The sequence below is a fragment of the Equus przewalskii genome, chromosome 12, assembly GCF_037783145.1.
Source record: "Equus przewalskii isolate Varuska chromosome 12, EquPr2, whole genome shotgun sequence".
Classification (NCBI taxonomy): domain Eukaryota; kingdom Metazoa; phylum Chordata; class Mammalia; order Perissodactyla; family Equidae; genus Equus; species Equus przewalskii.
The window spans coordinates 10,438,813-10,453,069 of record NC_091842.1 but is presented as its reverse complement, the minus strand read 5'-3'; the positions used below and the strand labels follow the sequence as shown (position 1 = coordinate 10,453,069).

The 14,257-nt window shown below is 57.4% G+C and overlaps 1 protein-coding gene across 1 annotated transcript in view; it reads left to right on the top strand.

The window, feature by feature from the left end:
• SRRM3 (serine/arginine repetitive matrix 3) overlaps positions 1-14,257 on the top strand; it is a 55,600-nt gene that overhangs the window by 30,974 nt on the left and 10,369 nt on the right. The window contains exons 4-11 of the mRNA XM_070567691.1: positions 4,865-4,993; positions 5,080-5,160; positions 5,678-5,707; positions 6,124-6,186; positions 6,321-6,356; positions 8,536-8,586; positions 9,082-9,186; positions 9,572-9,749. Of these exons, the coding sequence (XP_070423792.1) occupies positions 4,865-4,993; positions 5,080-5,160; positions 5,678-5,707; positions 6,124-6,186; positions 6,321-6,356; positions 8,536-8,586; positions 9,082-9,186; positions 9,572-9,749 (673 nt within the window). The remainder of the gene's footprint in view (positions 1-4,864; positions 4,994-5,079; positions 5,161-5,677; positions 5,708-6,123; positions 6,187-6,320; positions 6,357-8,535; positions 8,587-9,081; positions 9,187-9,571; positions 9,750-14,257) is intronic.

The window sequence follows — 14,257 nt, the reverse complement described above, 5'->3', positions numbered from 1 at the left end:
CATTGGGATTAAAGTTTTAACATATGAATCGGGGGAGGGAACACAAACATTCAGTCCACAACAACGGTCATCCTCATGATCACTTGCCTGGCAATGGTACTAAACTGATCTTCACTTACTCCTCTGCCTGGCTGCCTCCACCCTCTCTGCCAACTGTAGGGTTCTCTTGGGAGTCTCTGAAGCCCTCTGACCACTGGGCAGCCCCTGTGCTCACGCCTCTGGCTTCTTAGCGCTGAAACCCACCCCCCTCATAGAATGGCATTTTGAGACATGGAGAAATTCAATGCCCTCTTAGAATGAGATGACAGGACCAGAGCCAGCTGAATGGCTCCACCATAGGAGGAGGGGGTGGGGGTTGTCTGATTTTAACCCTCCATGTACTATAAGAGCCATGACACCTCCCACTCAGGAAAGAGTCTCAACAGAAGCAGGGCCACTCCCAGGGCTTTTTGTCCCCAGGCATCATCTTTCCTTTAGTTAATCAGCTATTTTGAATGACAGAGTCCTCTCCAGTCTGCCCTCCATCCTGGTTACTAGAACATCATATTGCTGTAGTGTCTGGATGTGATCCCAAAGATGGCAGGAGCCAGTGGAAAGTTTTCAAGAGGTGTGATGTGGTCAGACAGGTGATGGGGACTTTTCCCTTTGGAAAGTGGATCTGATGAGTGAAACTGCAGAACAGTGGGGCAGCTGGTACTCTGATCTGGCGGAGAGGTGATAGTGAGCAGGAGTGAGGTCCCAGAGACACTGAGAGAAGACACGCTTTTGTCCTTGGAAACTGACTGATGTAGAGAGTCTTATTTTGCCCCCGAAACCCCCTGAGGTTCCCCACCATCCATACAATCAAGTCTGGACTCCCTGGATGGCATTCCAGGCTCTCTAGATCCAGCCTGGTCTCTCACTTCCAGCATCACACAGCAGCCACCCCGACCCACTGGCAGTTCCCAGCTATGTCCTGCACATTCTCATTTCCACACCTTTGCTCAGACTGGCCCTCAGCCTGAAACACCCTAGCCCCTTCTGTGCAGATCCAAATACACCCCATCATCCAAGGCTGCCTCTAAAAATCACTTTACCCATATTCCAGGACAAAAGTAAAATCTTCTCCTCTTTGGCATATATACAATGTTTTCTTTACTTGTGGCTGCTATCTGTTCTTTTTTTTAAAAAAAAAAAGATTTTATTTTTTCCTTTTTATCCCCAAAGCCCCCCGGTACATGGTTGTATATTTTTAGTTGTGGGTCCTTCTAGTTGTGGCATGTGGGATGCCGCCTCAGCATGGCTTGATGAGCGGTGCCATGTCCGTGCCCAGGATCCGAACCGGCGAAACCCTGGGCTGCCACAGCAGAGTGCAGGAATTTAACCACTTGGCCACAGGGCCAGCCCCATGTTCTCTCTTTTTTTTTTTCCACTTTAACAGACAACTTTTAAGAATGATTATTTTCATAGTTACATAATATAACACAATGTTTGGGAGAGAGGGTTCATGGAAAACAATATTCATAAGTTACTTCCTAACACAGTGAGCAAATTCCAGTCTTTTTTTTCTATGCATCTAATTTTATCCTTAGTGTGACCTCTCTATGCCTCATTATTTTACGTATAAGATGGGACTATTAATGATAGTACCCATGTCAGAGGCTTGTTCTGAGCATTAAACGATTAAATGAGATAAATATACATAAAGTGCTTAGAAAGTGCCCAGACCTGCGTTAGTTATTATTATCATACATACTGTGCCATATTTTTACCCTGCACCATGAGGAGCTAGGACAGAGGCCCCAGGCCTGACGCATCCCTGTTCCTGCCACCACCCCACCCCCACCCCAGCCGGCCCTTGGTAGGTCTGGCATGAGGGCTGAGTGATGAGCAGAGAGGGCAGCCCTGTCCCTGGCGTCCTGCCCTTCCTCTGTCTGGACTCATTCATCTGTCAATTGGCCATTAGGCTCCTGGCTAATGGGAAACAGAGCCCGTTAATTAGCAAAGCCACGGGCATGAAGAAGAGCACGTGATGGGCGGTCTTTACCCAGGTCGGAGTTCTGCCCATGGTGGCCGCTCCAACACGTGTCCCAGACGTTCTTGGTCCCTCTGTAGTGCACTCTGTTGGGGCCTGCCTTGGTCAGCTCTGTGTGGCTCAGTTTCTTCTGTCACAGAGGAGTCGTGCCTCCCCTGCCTATTCCACAGACGTGACGAGGAGTAAACTACATCACAGATATGAACTTAAGAGCAGGAGACATTGAACAAACCTAGTCTTCAGTGCACACAGCCTCACCTTGTCTACAAAGCAGGGAGGGGTGGCCGAGCTAACACCCACAGCGGGGAAGCCCAGCTGATTCAAGGGCTGGCCTGTTTGCAGAGGAATTTTCAAGGCCAACCGCATTGCTGAACTTACATCTTTTACTCAAAGGTCCTAAAACCATACGGGATGTTCTTTTCCCTCTCTGGGCCTCAGTTTCCTCATCTGTAAAATGGGGGGGGGGTGCAATTTCTCTAAGTCAGGAAGTGACTCTGAATGGGCTGTGGAGAGTATTTAGACATTAGAGGACCTTAGTGTTAGTGGTCTTACCAGCCAGGAAGGGCAGGATAGGAGAACCCAGGGTTCTGGCCCATGCCTGTCTTTCAATGCTCCCCGCAGACAAGATCCCAAGTAAACCTCCCAGAAGGGACTGGACAGTGACAGAGGCCAGATGCTCAGTGAGGGAGGGTGGGGCAGAGGGGGAGCTCTGTCGTTAGGAGGCAAGAAAGGATTCCTGCAGAAGGCGGAGCCCAAACAAAGCTATTTTATGTTGTAAATAACCTCCATCATTTCTGTGTCAGGATAAACGGAAGCTCCTTCCACCCACTGGCTCTCCCACACAATGTTGGAGGGACCCTTAAGTTTTGCTAAAGACTGTGTTTTATGTGTCAGGCATTTGTGTGGCTGAGGGCTGTGTGGGGGGTGACGGCCCGGGGAGGGTGGGGGGCTGGACAGGCCCGGGAGTTGGAGATTTCAGAGACAGGAGGCAGGAGGCTCCAGGAAGAGGAGCGTGGGGAAGAGCAGAGAGATTTGAAGGAAGGGATGTGGGGGAGTTTGGCTCTTTGGGGGCAAGGAGAATGACAGGAGCCTCGCCTCCATCACACCAGAAAAACCTTCCTGCCACCTGTGCGACTTCCAGCTGCCAGGGCCAGGCTGGCATCTGAGAATTGAATGGCATTCTTGAGATTGGCCTCAAGGCTGGCCAGTCATGTCAGATTCGGGGGACATTCTCTTTTGTTTTAAATACAAAATCAGTCTTCAAAGAGCCGATTAGTGGGTCTCTGCTGGAAATTTGTCCCTGACAACTGTCACCTTGTAGCTGTGGTCTGCCTTTCTTGCTCCGTCTCCCTTTCATGGGTCACAACCGCCTTTCTCCCAGGAAGAGAAGGTGTTGGTGTGTGAGAGTCTGACAGAGGTCCCTCTGTCTAAGGATGGCAACCATGTGTGGGACAACAGTCACAGGCCAGGCCTCCTGTCAGGAGCTTCATAGACAGACGCTTCCTTAATCCTGGCCTCAAAGCTAGGATATTCTTTTCCTCCGTGGGTAGATAAGGACCTCGAGGCTCAGGGAGCATGGTCATGCCTGGACTCAGACCTGTCTGTGTGACTGCAAAGCTCATGTCCCATCCTTACTGCTCCGCCGCCCACGCCCCGGCCTCCCTGGCTCTGGGCCGGGAAAGCGCCAGCCAGGTGAACAGCACCCAGCAGTGAGGGCAGTTCTGCTGAAACCAGGGCTGAGGCTCCATCTGGGAGGGGCACCGTCTGAGCCAGATGGAATGAAAAATGGAAGATGGGGGTGGGGGGCACCACCCTGGAGCCGTTATCCTGGAGCTAGGCCTTTGCGGGTCACTTCTGGGCTTGTGCAATAAAAAAAAGAAATTGCACAGCGCTGTTACCTCAGCGAATTCTCCCCCAGCCCTATAACACAGTCCTCACTCTCATCTCGGAGAAGAGGCTCAGAGAGTGGCATGGCAGGCAGCAGGTCACACAGTGACTCAGGGACAGTGCATGATGAGGGCACACGTGCAGCTTCAAACTCAAGCTCCTGCCTGAAGCCCAGGCACTTTTAGGAAACAAGCACCACTCCGCAAAGTGCCAGCAGGGAGCAAACATCTGTGGCAGAGATGGCTGGGGGCTCCTGAGCCAGCCGGATGTGGGGACAGGACGTGGCGGTCCCTGCTGAGCCAGGGGAAGAGCTCTGCAAGATGGATGGGGCGCAGCGGAGGCGGCAGAGGGCTGAGGCCCGAGACACCGCCACCCGGCAGTGATTGATGACAGCGGGGCCATGACAGCGGGGCCGCGGGACAGGAGCAGCTCTGGAGGCTGCAAGGAGGAGAGGAGGAAGGCTATGAATATTTCAGAGATGTCCTGGGGCAGGGGGCTCAGGGACTAGGACAGCTGGGTTAAGGAAAGACACCTTTCAGAGAGGGGGGCTCAGTGAGGGCAAGGGAGCTGGGGAGGGGGAGTGGAGCGCAATGACTGGGACGAAGGGACAAAGAATCAGTGCCGGGAGGGGACTCAGTGAAGGGAGGGGCCTCGCTAAGGAGGAGGAGGCTCCCTGGAAGGGTGAGAACTTAGAAGGGGTGAGGGCCAAGTGAGGAGCGAGGGCCGGCGCTCTTTTTTCTCTTTTGTAAAATACGGCGCGGCGCCGTTGAGTCTGGGGGGCCTGGAAGAGAGGCTCCCCATTGGGTTCCCCAAATCCCCGCCTGAGCCTGGAGGGGTCGCGGCGTAGACCCCGCCGCCGCCAGCCCCTCCCCGCCCCGCTCGACCTGTGGGCGCCGCGCTGGGAAAGGGCGGCGGGGAGGGCGGGCCGCCGGGACAGGTGGTGAGCCGTCCTGTCGCCGGCAGCGTGGTGGAGACCCCGCGGCTGACCGAGGGCGCCGAGCCGGGCCTGGAGTACGCCCCCTTGGACGAGGACGACGGCCCGGTGGACTGCGACTGCCCGGCCGCCTGCTACCGCGGGCACCGGGGGTACAGGTCAGCGCCCCCCGCGGTTGGGGGGGGGCCTTGGGGACAGTGCCGCCCCTCCCACTTCACCGCCGCTCCCCGCGCTTCTCACCCAGGACCAAGCACTGGTCCAGCAGCTCGGTGTCGCCGCCTCCAAAGAAGAAGAAGAAAAAGAAAGGCGGCCACCGGAGAAGCCGGTGAGCGCCTCCTACCCGGCGGGAGGCCGCGGGAGGGGCGCGGTGGGGCCCCCAGGTGCCCACCCCTCTTCTGGCATTCGTGGGCTCCGCCCCTCGCTGAGCCGCTCTGCCCTTATTGAATCCGTCCCCCTCACTGTGCTGCCCCCCGCGAAGTGCCCTTCCCCTAAAAGAACTCAACCTCGCTCCTCCCCCCTCACTCAGCCCCTCCCCTTCCTCAAGCCCCCTCCCCACATTGAGGCCCCCCATTGACACTCATCCGCCCCAGAACTGGACACACTGATGTGGCCCCTGTGTTACCCCACCTGCTAGGAGTCCCCCTGCACCACCCCACCAGCTGTGGGGCACCCACCACCTCGAGTGGGAGTGGCCTGGGGAGGAGGGGTTTGGCTGGGTCTCAGCTGTGGTTCTCCATCTTTCCGCCCCTCTTCCCCTTCCCTGAGTGAGACCCTGGTGAATGTCTGGGGCCCCAACTAACCCCGTCCAACTATCTGTCTGTCCTTTCTCCCCTGGCCCTCAGCAAAAAGAGGAGACTAGACTCAGAGTGCAGGTCAGTGATGAAGGCGGGCAGGGACCTGGTGGGGCTGGGGGCACATCTGCGGGTGGGAGAGACTCCAAGGCCATCCCCCAGAGGGCAGGAGGCCTGCCACCTCAAGGTCTGGACCCTGGACACCGCTAACGTGCCAGCTTTTCCCCACAGAGGCCAGAAATCCCACCCTTGGAGCCTCTAACTTTTGGGTTTGAAGCAGTCTTTGCTTAAATGCCAAGGCGTCTGAAAGATCCCCTTAGGCACCTTGCCCATCCCTGGGGCCTTGGTTCCCTCTGTACCACGGGCAGTTGGCTTCATGGCCTGGAATCCCCTTTCCAGCTTCGATGCCCCAGGCACGCAGGCTTCCCCAGCCATTTCCCGCTGCCCCTCCCTCTCGGGGGCCCCAGATCACTAGAGCCCCGCTTCTGTGTCCGCAGCTGTGGGAGCGCCTCACCTCTGCGCAAGAAGAAGAAAAGCGTGAGGAAGCACCGCAGAGACAGGTACCCTCCCCCCCGCTCCCCGCCCCCCCCGGGGCTTCGTCTCACCCCTGTGGGGCCCTGGACCAGGGCTCTGCACATCCGTGCCCCCAGGCCACCCCAGGTGGGCTCAAGAGAACCCTTTTATGACCCTACAGGTCTGATTCTGGGTCCCGGAGGAAGAGACGGCACAGGTGAGTGGTGCCCTGCGAGATGTGGACAGAAGCTAGCGCCCCCTGCAGGGACCAAGGCCCAAAAGAAGCCATGATGGGAGGGGGTTTGTGAGGGTCCTGCCCTGCTCCATCCTCCCACTCCAGGGACTCCTTCCCAGAGCCAGGCAGGGCACAGAGAGAGGGGGGAGGAGGAGCAAGGCCAATTATTGGCAATTCTTGTCTGCCTCATGAGTCAGCCTTGATGTGAGGGCCCCAAGAATTTCCAAACATGGTAGTTCTGGTGTCCAAGGGGTATGTCTGTGGACATGTCAGTGGGAAAGACAGAAGCATCAGGACCTCGAATTCGGAGGGAAAGGGCGTGCCAGACAGAAGAAAGGCTCAGTGGGTAGGAGACAGGGTGGGCTGGCTGTGGCTGGAGGTGGGGTTTCTGGGGGCAGGTGCCAGCCCCCAGGAGGACCAACTACCAGGCTACAGAGCTGGCCCCCAACCAAGCGAGGCTGGGAGCCAGCCTGGGGCCCTGAGCAGGACAGTAACTTGTTCAGGATGGAGTGAGGGAGGGGAGAGGAGGAGGAGAAAGGCAGGAACTCAGGGGCAGGGGTGGGGAAAGTAGAAAACTAAGCATAGAGGGAAGGAAGATGGGGGACAGTTGCATCCCCACTGTTGGCATGGTAACCAGAACCCCTCTCAGCAGCCCTGAGGAGGGGCAGAGTCCTCAGTCCCATTCCTGCAGTGGGAATTTGCCCATGTCCACTTCCCAAGTGGGGAAGGAGGAGCCTAAATAAACTCCTAAATCCTGGCCCTCCAATTTCCCCAATTTCCCATCTCCTCTCCACCTCCCACCCCTCACCCACCGCCCCACCCGGTTCTCATGGGCCAGTGTGGGCCCCTACTGCCCCCCAGTGGTCACCATCAGCTTGCACAGATCCTCTGACCAACGACCCTCAGTCCTGGGAAGGACCTAGAGGTGAGCCAGGGCCAGACCAGCTCCCCGACGGGAGACTGAGGCCCAAAGCAGGCAGCATGGGTTCCAGAGCCCAAACTTTTGACCTCCCGGCCTGCCCCCCACCCATTCTGCTCCTGTGAGACATGCATTCCTGTGGGGCCGGCCCAGTGGCACAGCAGTTAAGTTCACATGTTCCACTTCAGCGGCCGGGGGTTTACTGGTTCAGATCCCCGGTGCAGACCCACACACTGCTTATCAAGCCGTGCTGTGGCAGGCATCCCACATATAAAGTAGAAGAAGATGGGCATGGATGTTAGCTCAGGGTCAGTCTTCCTCAGCAAAAAGAGGATTGGCAGATGTTAGCTCAGAGCTAATCCTCCTCAAAAAAAGGAAAAGAAGGAAAATACATTCCTTTGTTTCTTAGCATCAGCTCATATTTGGTCAGAGGAGGCATCTGTCCAGGCCTAGAATGCTAGAGCTGGAATCTGGTGGCATCGGGGAGGGTGGGGCTGAGAACCCTGCAGGGCCCAGGGGTGAGGTGAGACCTTCGAGGCTTAATGAGAAACTTCTCGATTCTTTTGTCAGAGGCAGAAGGAGCTGGGCTATGGGCCTACTCCGGAGACCTGGATGGGAGGGGATGCGATGGGATGGATGAGCAGCTTTGGGGCAGCCCTGGATGGGAGTCAGAGGAGTAAACCCAAAAGCAAAGCGATCGTGCCCAAGGGGAAGCATTTCTTTCCTAAAGCCCTGGTGAGCTGACCCGGGGCAGGCCACAGTCTCAGAGGACAGAGAAGCAGGAAGCCTGCACTCTGCCAGAGCCCCATCTGAGGGGACCTGGAGCACACAGGACACAAAGGAGGTGTGAAGGGGCCACTCCCACCGTGGTGACTCATCAGAGGGCCCCGTCCCAAGACCAATTCCAGAAGGACAAGCAAGGCACCCTTCCTTCTGGGGCCGTGGCCACATTACCTTTGGCACTGCCAGAGGGAGCAGCAGGTGGGGCCCAGGCAGGAGGTGACTAGGAGCCAGGACTTTAGGAGAAGGAAGGAACAGGCGTGGCCAAGTGAAAAGGACCAAGGCAGTGGGGTGGCGTGGGCAAGTCGACTCCAGCAGGGGGCTCAGGTCCCAGAGAGGAAAGAATCTCAGATCCATACCTGGGCACAGCCTGGCTCCAGGGCTGGGAGGCCCCACCCTGCCCCTCCCTGGCTCAGGCCATGCTGTCACACGCTGTGTCACCGTAGCCTCTGCTTTCTGCAGATCTCGAAGCCCTAAGAGCAAAAGAAAAGAGAAGAACAAAGAGAGGAAGAGGTGAGCTCCCTTCCCCACTCTCTAGCCTCTTCCCCCTCCCCTCCCCCCAGCAAATCTGGCCTTCTAGAATCCCAGAATCAGGCCCTTAGAGATAGTTCATTTTGTCACTCCCACCCAGATGGGAAAATTCATACCCAGAGAGGAAGCCAAGGGCCCCGTGAGGCAGTGGCAGAGCTAGAGCTGGAACCAGGTCTCTCACCTCCCAGGCCAGGGGCCTTTCAAGCTCAGTCCTTGTGACTCCCTCCATGTCCCTCCCCCCACTCCAGTCACAAGAGCACCGGCTGAGGGGCAGTGAGGTCGTGGGGGCCTGGGGCTGCCTAGAGAAAAGGGCGCCTTTTCCTAATTCCAACAAATGACCCAGGTGGACTAGCTGGGCCCCTTCTGTAGGAGACTGTGGAGGGAGGGGTTGGTCAGCAGTGGTTTCCTTCAGGCCTTCACAGGGATCCCCCGCGGGGAGGTGGGCAGAACTTAGGTACTGGCTGATTTCTCTCCCAGGCCACACGCGGAGTCGCCAGGCCGCAGGTCCCATCGCCACAGCAGCGGCAGCTCCCACAGCCCCTCACTCTCCTCCCACTACAGTGATTCCAGATCACCCAGCAGGTAGGCCCTGGGCGGCAGGAACGCTCAAGATGTGGCTGAGCTGGGCTTTCTGCTGGGGGAAGGGACTTGCAGATTGAACACCCCCAAGGGCTGGAGACGGGCTGGTGGACAGAATAGCAATTCATCAGCGGGTAGAAGTTTACCAGGGGTGTGCTGGTGCCCACCTGGAACTGGGCGAGGAAGAGCTGCGGCCCTGCCCGAAGGCCCCCCCACCCCCAGACGCTGAAGCGGAAATCCGCCGTGTGAGGGCTGCGCCTCGCTCTCTCTGTGGAAGGGTTTCCCAGCCCAGTGAGGGGGTGAGTGGGGCGCTGCCGTTCCCGCCGGGCGGCGGCTGCTTGTAGAGGGGGCGTCCCACGCCGGCTTCCCTCTGTCCTCTGCCTCCCAGGCTGAGCCCCAAGCACCGAGACGACGGGCGGAAGACGGGCAGCCAGCGGTCCAGTGGGAGCCGGTCGCCTTCCCCGTCGGGCGGCAGCGGATGGGGGTCGCCCCAGCAGAACGGCGGCGGCAGGCAGCGGAGCGGAGCGCACGGCGGCCGCCCCGGCTCGGCGCACAGCCCGCCCCATGTACGTACGCTTCGCTTTGCAGAGGGTTCCCGCGCCGCGCGGGCTGCGCCGGGCTGGGTCAGCCGTGCCGGGTCGGGGCAGGGTCGCCTCTCGGCAGGGGGCAAGAAGAGGGCAGTGAGTGTGTAACGGGGGCGGGGCCGCTTCCCCCACTTCATGCGCCCTCCCTGCACGGAGAGGGCCCAGGAGTGCTCGGGTGTTGCGCCCACCTGGCCCTTAGTGTCAGGGTGCCGGGGGTGGGGGTGGGGGGCCTGCAGGCTTGGGCCACCCTTGATGTTGGCAAACTGAAGGCCAGAGAAGGTTGCCCATGGGGCACTCAGCCAGTTTGGTAAAGAACTGGAGAGGAACCAAGGTCTCCTGCCTCCCTCCCCCCAGGCATATTGGGGTGGGAGGGGGCCTGGACATTGGTTGGGTTACAGTCAGGAACAGGATTCAAGAGACGGGCTCTCCCCTGGGCATCACTTGGGTCCTGAGCCTCCCTCTCCCCACCAAGCCCTTTCCCCCTCTCTGAGTGCCCTGCCTCCCTCAACCTCTTCCTTAGCCTCCTCCCCCTCTCTCAGATCCCTCACCCGCCTCAGTCCCCTCGCAGCCACAGAGCTGCATTTCTAAAGTCCCTGCCCCCAGGAGAGTCTGTCGTTTCCTAGGCACTGCCCATGCTCGGACAGGTGTCTCAGACCTGCAGGTTCCGCTTCCTACGGCCCATCCTTCCTAAAGCACCTCCCAGGGCACCATCGTTCCCTCAGAGACTCCACACCCACACCATCCCAAAACTGTCCCCGCCCATCCTCCAGGAGGGGCACAGACTCCTTGAGACCCACAGGCGTGTGTGGTGATGGTAGGAGCTGGCAGAGCACACAGGCTTCTCAGCCTTTCCCTGGTGGATGGGCTGGGCCAGGGAGGGGGCTCTCCCAGGCCCCAGGGGAAGCCCACATCCCCTTTTGTCTGTTGATCTAGAGGGCAGGGTAGAGCCCCCGGAGGGAGAGGGGGCTGCAGTACTGGCAGGGGCACTAGGTGGGCACAGGGGACTTGGGGTGCAGATCTGCAGGCTGCCCCAGAAGCCTCAGAAGGAAGGGGGCTGCCCCTCCCCAGACCTCAGGTCTCAGCAGCAGACGTGTTCGTGTTGGTCAGTTCCATTTTGAGTTTTGGCTGTTTCCTTTCACTCCCTTTCTTTTCTCAAACACCCCTACTCCCACCGCCTCAGTGAGGAAAGCCAGAGGCAGCTGACAAAAGCCTCTTGGTCTCCAGGTTAATTTTTATTTAAGGACATTACCTGTCTGGAGAGACTGCCCCACCCAGACAGGGTGCCAGGCTCCTGAGCTCCAGGCTCCCGAGCTCCCAGGGGCCTGGTTGGGCCATGTGGAGATCACACCAGGTTCCTGGATCTGTCTCAGGGGTGAGAGAAGTCTCACAGCGGTAGCTGAGGGTGCCCAGGACAGGGACTGGTGCCATCAGCCCCAGAGATGATGCCCAACCTGAGCAAACCCAGAAAGGAGCATCGCCACCAGCCCCTCCATGGGCACAGTGCCCCAGACCCCTTCTCATAGAAGCTTCACAGCTTCCGAGAGACACAGAAACGCAGGTTCTCTCAGCCAGGACAGAAAGGAGACCCCTTCCCACTTGTGGATCCCTCCCCCGCCCTCAAGGCCAGAGCAATACCCCCCAAGGGCCCTGGGCATATATGTAGAAAAAATGGGCACAGCAACTAGATAGACCCCAGGAGAGAGCAGTCAGGGGAGGCAGCCCAGCCTCCAGCCTCGGGGCAGCACCCCAGTCTGTTTCCCTCCAAAATGGGGCTCCTTTGGGCACAGCCCTGGGAGTTTTCTAGGAGACAGCACTTTGTCACTCCTTTCACAAAGCGTGGTCCCCGGATCCTCCCCTACCCTTTGGGCCCTGGGACTCTGGGTCTTGAGAACATCCCAGGCTGCTCACCCACACCCGGCTCCCCTCTGCCTGCCAGGCCTTTCTGAGGAGCGGAATGAGGCTACTTCTGGCTCGCCTCCGCCTCCAGGGAGGTGATGGGGGCCAGGGTCACAGGCTTTGCCATTCACCAAAAACGTCTTTGGGAAAAAGTATACAGGGGCGGGAGGGGGATTCTTGGACGCTACCTTTGAAAAACAGAGAGAGAAACAAACGGAACAAAGGCAAAGCTCACCGTTTTTAACCCCGTCTATGTTTTTGTTTGTTTTTTTAGCCTCCCATTTGAAACGTGGTAATATTGTGATTCCATTTCTCATTTAGCGGCAAGGGGAGAGGGTGGGAAAGTTTATATAACTTTTCTTGTTATTTTGTTTCTGTTTGTATTTCCTTTTCCTTTCTTTTTTCTTTTTGCCTTTTGTAATGTACAGAAATGCAAACTCTCTCTCTGGGGTTTTTTCTCTCTTCTGTGTTGTCCTAGAATTTTGCTTTTGTGCGTGTTCCTGTGGGAACCTCTCCTCCTAAGGCAGATGGTTTTGAATCTCCAGTGAACATTAAGCATATACATATCTATCTATACTTATTTTTTTTCCTTTGTAATCAGAATTTAAAAGGGAAGGTAACTCCTAAAAAATGCCTCCCACGCCAACAGCGTCTGCCAGCTCTGCGGCCACAGCCAGCCCTCCCTCAGCCCGGACACACACTCGGAGCTGCTGCAGCTTTTAAATTAACAAAAGGGGTGCAGACCACAGGCTCAGTCTTTAAGGAACCTTGGAGAGAGGCTGGGAGACCCAGGGAGGGGGAGGACCTTGTCCCAGGTCACTTGGGCAGCTTCCTGGAGCAATGAGCTTCCTGTGTCTCCTCAGTTCTGTCTAATAGAAGATGGCATGATGGGAACAAGCTGCTCAGCACCTTCCGTTGCCAGGCCTCAGATCCTTAGGGGGCCCTGGAGGAGGGAACTGAAGACACTTGAGAGAGTTTAACTCAGGTCAGGGCTTCAAAGCCAGACACTCTGAGGCAAGGGACTGGAGGCAAGAGGCAAGTCCATCCTGGTCTTGATACTGAGGCCAGCTGGCTCCTGACACATCTCTTAGTTGTTCCATCTCAGGCCAGGACTGAACCCCCAAGGGATTTCTGGGCAGCTCAGAGAGGTCAGATGACCAGCTCAAAGTAACACAGCTTTTTAGAGGTGGATCCAAAGGGAGACCCCAGCCTTCTAACCCTAAGACCCCCAGCCACAGCCCAGATGTGGAGAGGGTGGTCAATGGAAAGCCCACCCCAGGAGCCCTGAACGGGGGAGGAGGACTTGGGAGGTAGATGCTAGTTGTCTCCGCTCCTGCCTTCCCCCTGGGGAGCCCTCCAGATGTCTACAGCATGCCCTCAGCTCTCTGAGCTCCCCAGCGCTGGGACCTGCCTACGCGGAGACCAGGGTTGAGGTGGGCACACATTACACAAGCCGACTCTATATGATGGCTGCTTCAGCGGCTCAGGGAGCCCTAAGCCCTCACACTTGTGGGGAAATGAATGGTGAGGCACACAGAGGGAAGGGAGCTGCTCAAGGTCACATGAGGTGGGATGGAAGCGTAAGATACTGAGCCTGAGACCTCAAGGGAAATGGCCTTCCATCCCTGTTCGCCTGCTCCCTTCCGCCCCCAGGAGCACAGAATGGTGCTAGCCTTGCTCTCCCCAGCACGTGGGCCAGAAAGGGTGTGCAGGGTTTGTAGGCTCAGAAGTAAGGCCACTTACTCCTTGGCTCCACCTGTTGCTAGCACTGGAAGTGTCAAGGGAAGCCCGACTGTTTGGTGAGGGTGGCAGAGAAGGTCCGTGGGCAAGGCCCCTGGACTCTCTCCGGCTCTGGCTCAAATCTCATCACGAGATGGGCAGCCTTGGGGAACCCCAAGAAGAGGTGCCCAACGCACTCCCTGACCTGCCTCATCCCAGGCCTCCCCCGGGGAAAGAGCTCCCACCCCCAGGAAGGAGAGTGAGGCAGGCAGACAGGAAGGGACCACTCGGTATTTCTCCCAGGATGAAGCCAGAAGGCAGGAGGGATGAATGTTGCTAAAATGATGCCAAAGCCGGAAGGAAAGGGAGTGGGGTTGAATGAGGCAGGATCAATCCAACAAATTGAATCCGCGGTTGCCTTCCCTTTTAAATGCGTGGGTCCCCCTTGCCCCCGTCCACTCTGACTGGCCTTGTTTAAACAGCTTTCTCTCTTCTTTCTGTCTGGGTCCACCTTTCTCTCTGTCCCTGCCTGTCTCTCTCCGTTCCCTTCTGTCTTTCTGTTTCTCTCTCCCTGTCTATTTCTCTCTCTCTCTGTTTCTCCATGTGTCGTCTCTTTCTCTCTCCGTCTCCCTCTTCTGACATGGACCCCTCTCCCCATGCTGCCAGCCCCTCCTTAGCCCACCCTGTGGTTCTGCTTCCATCAGCTGCTTCCTGCATGCCTTCCGGAGGTTTTCTGTGTTTTAAAGAGTTAAGGAAAGCTTGGCTACTGGAGCCTGTGGGTAAATTTAAAAAGCAAACCGAAATGGCTGCGCAGGAGCCCCCTCCCATCCCTGGGACTAGACCCAAAGCCACACTGGCTGCCCTCGTGCCAATTC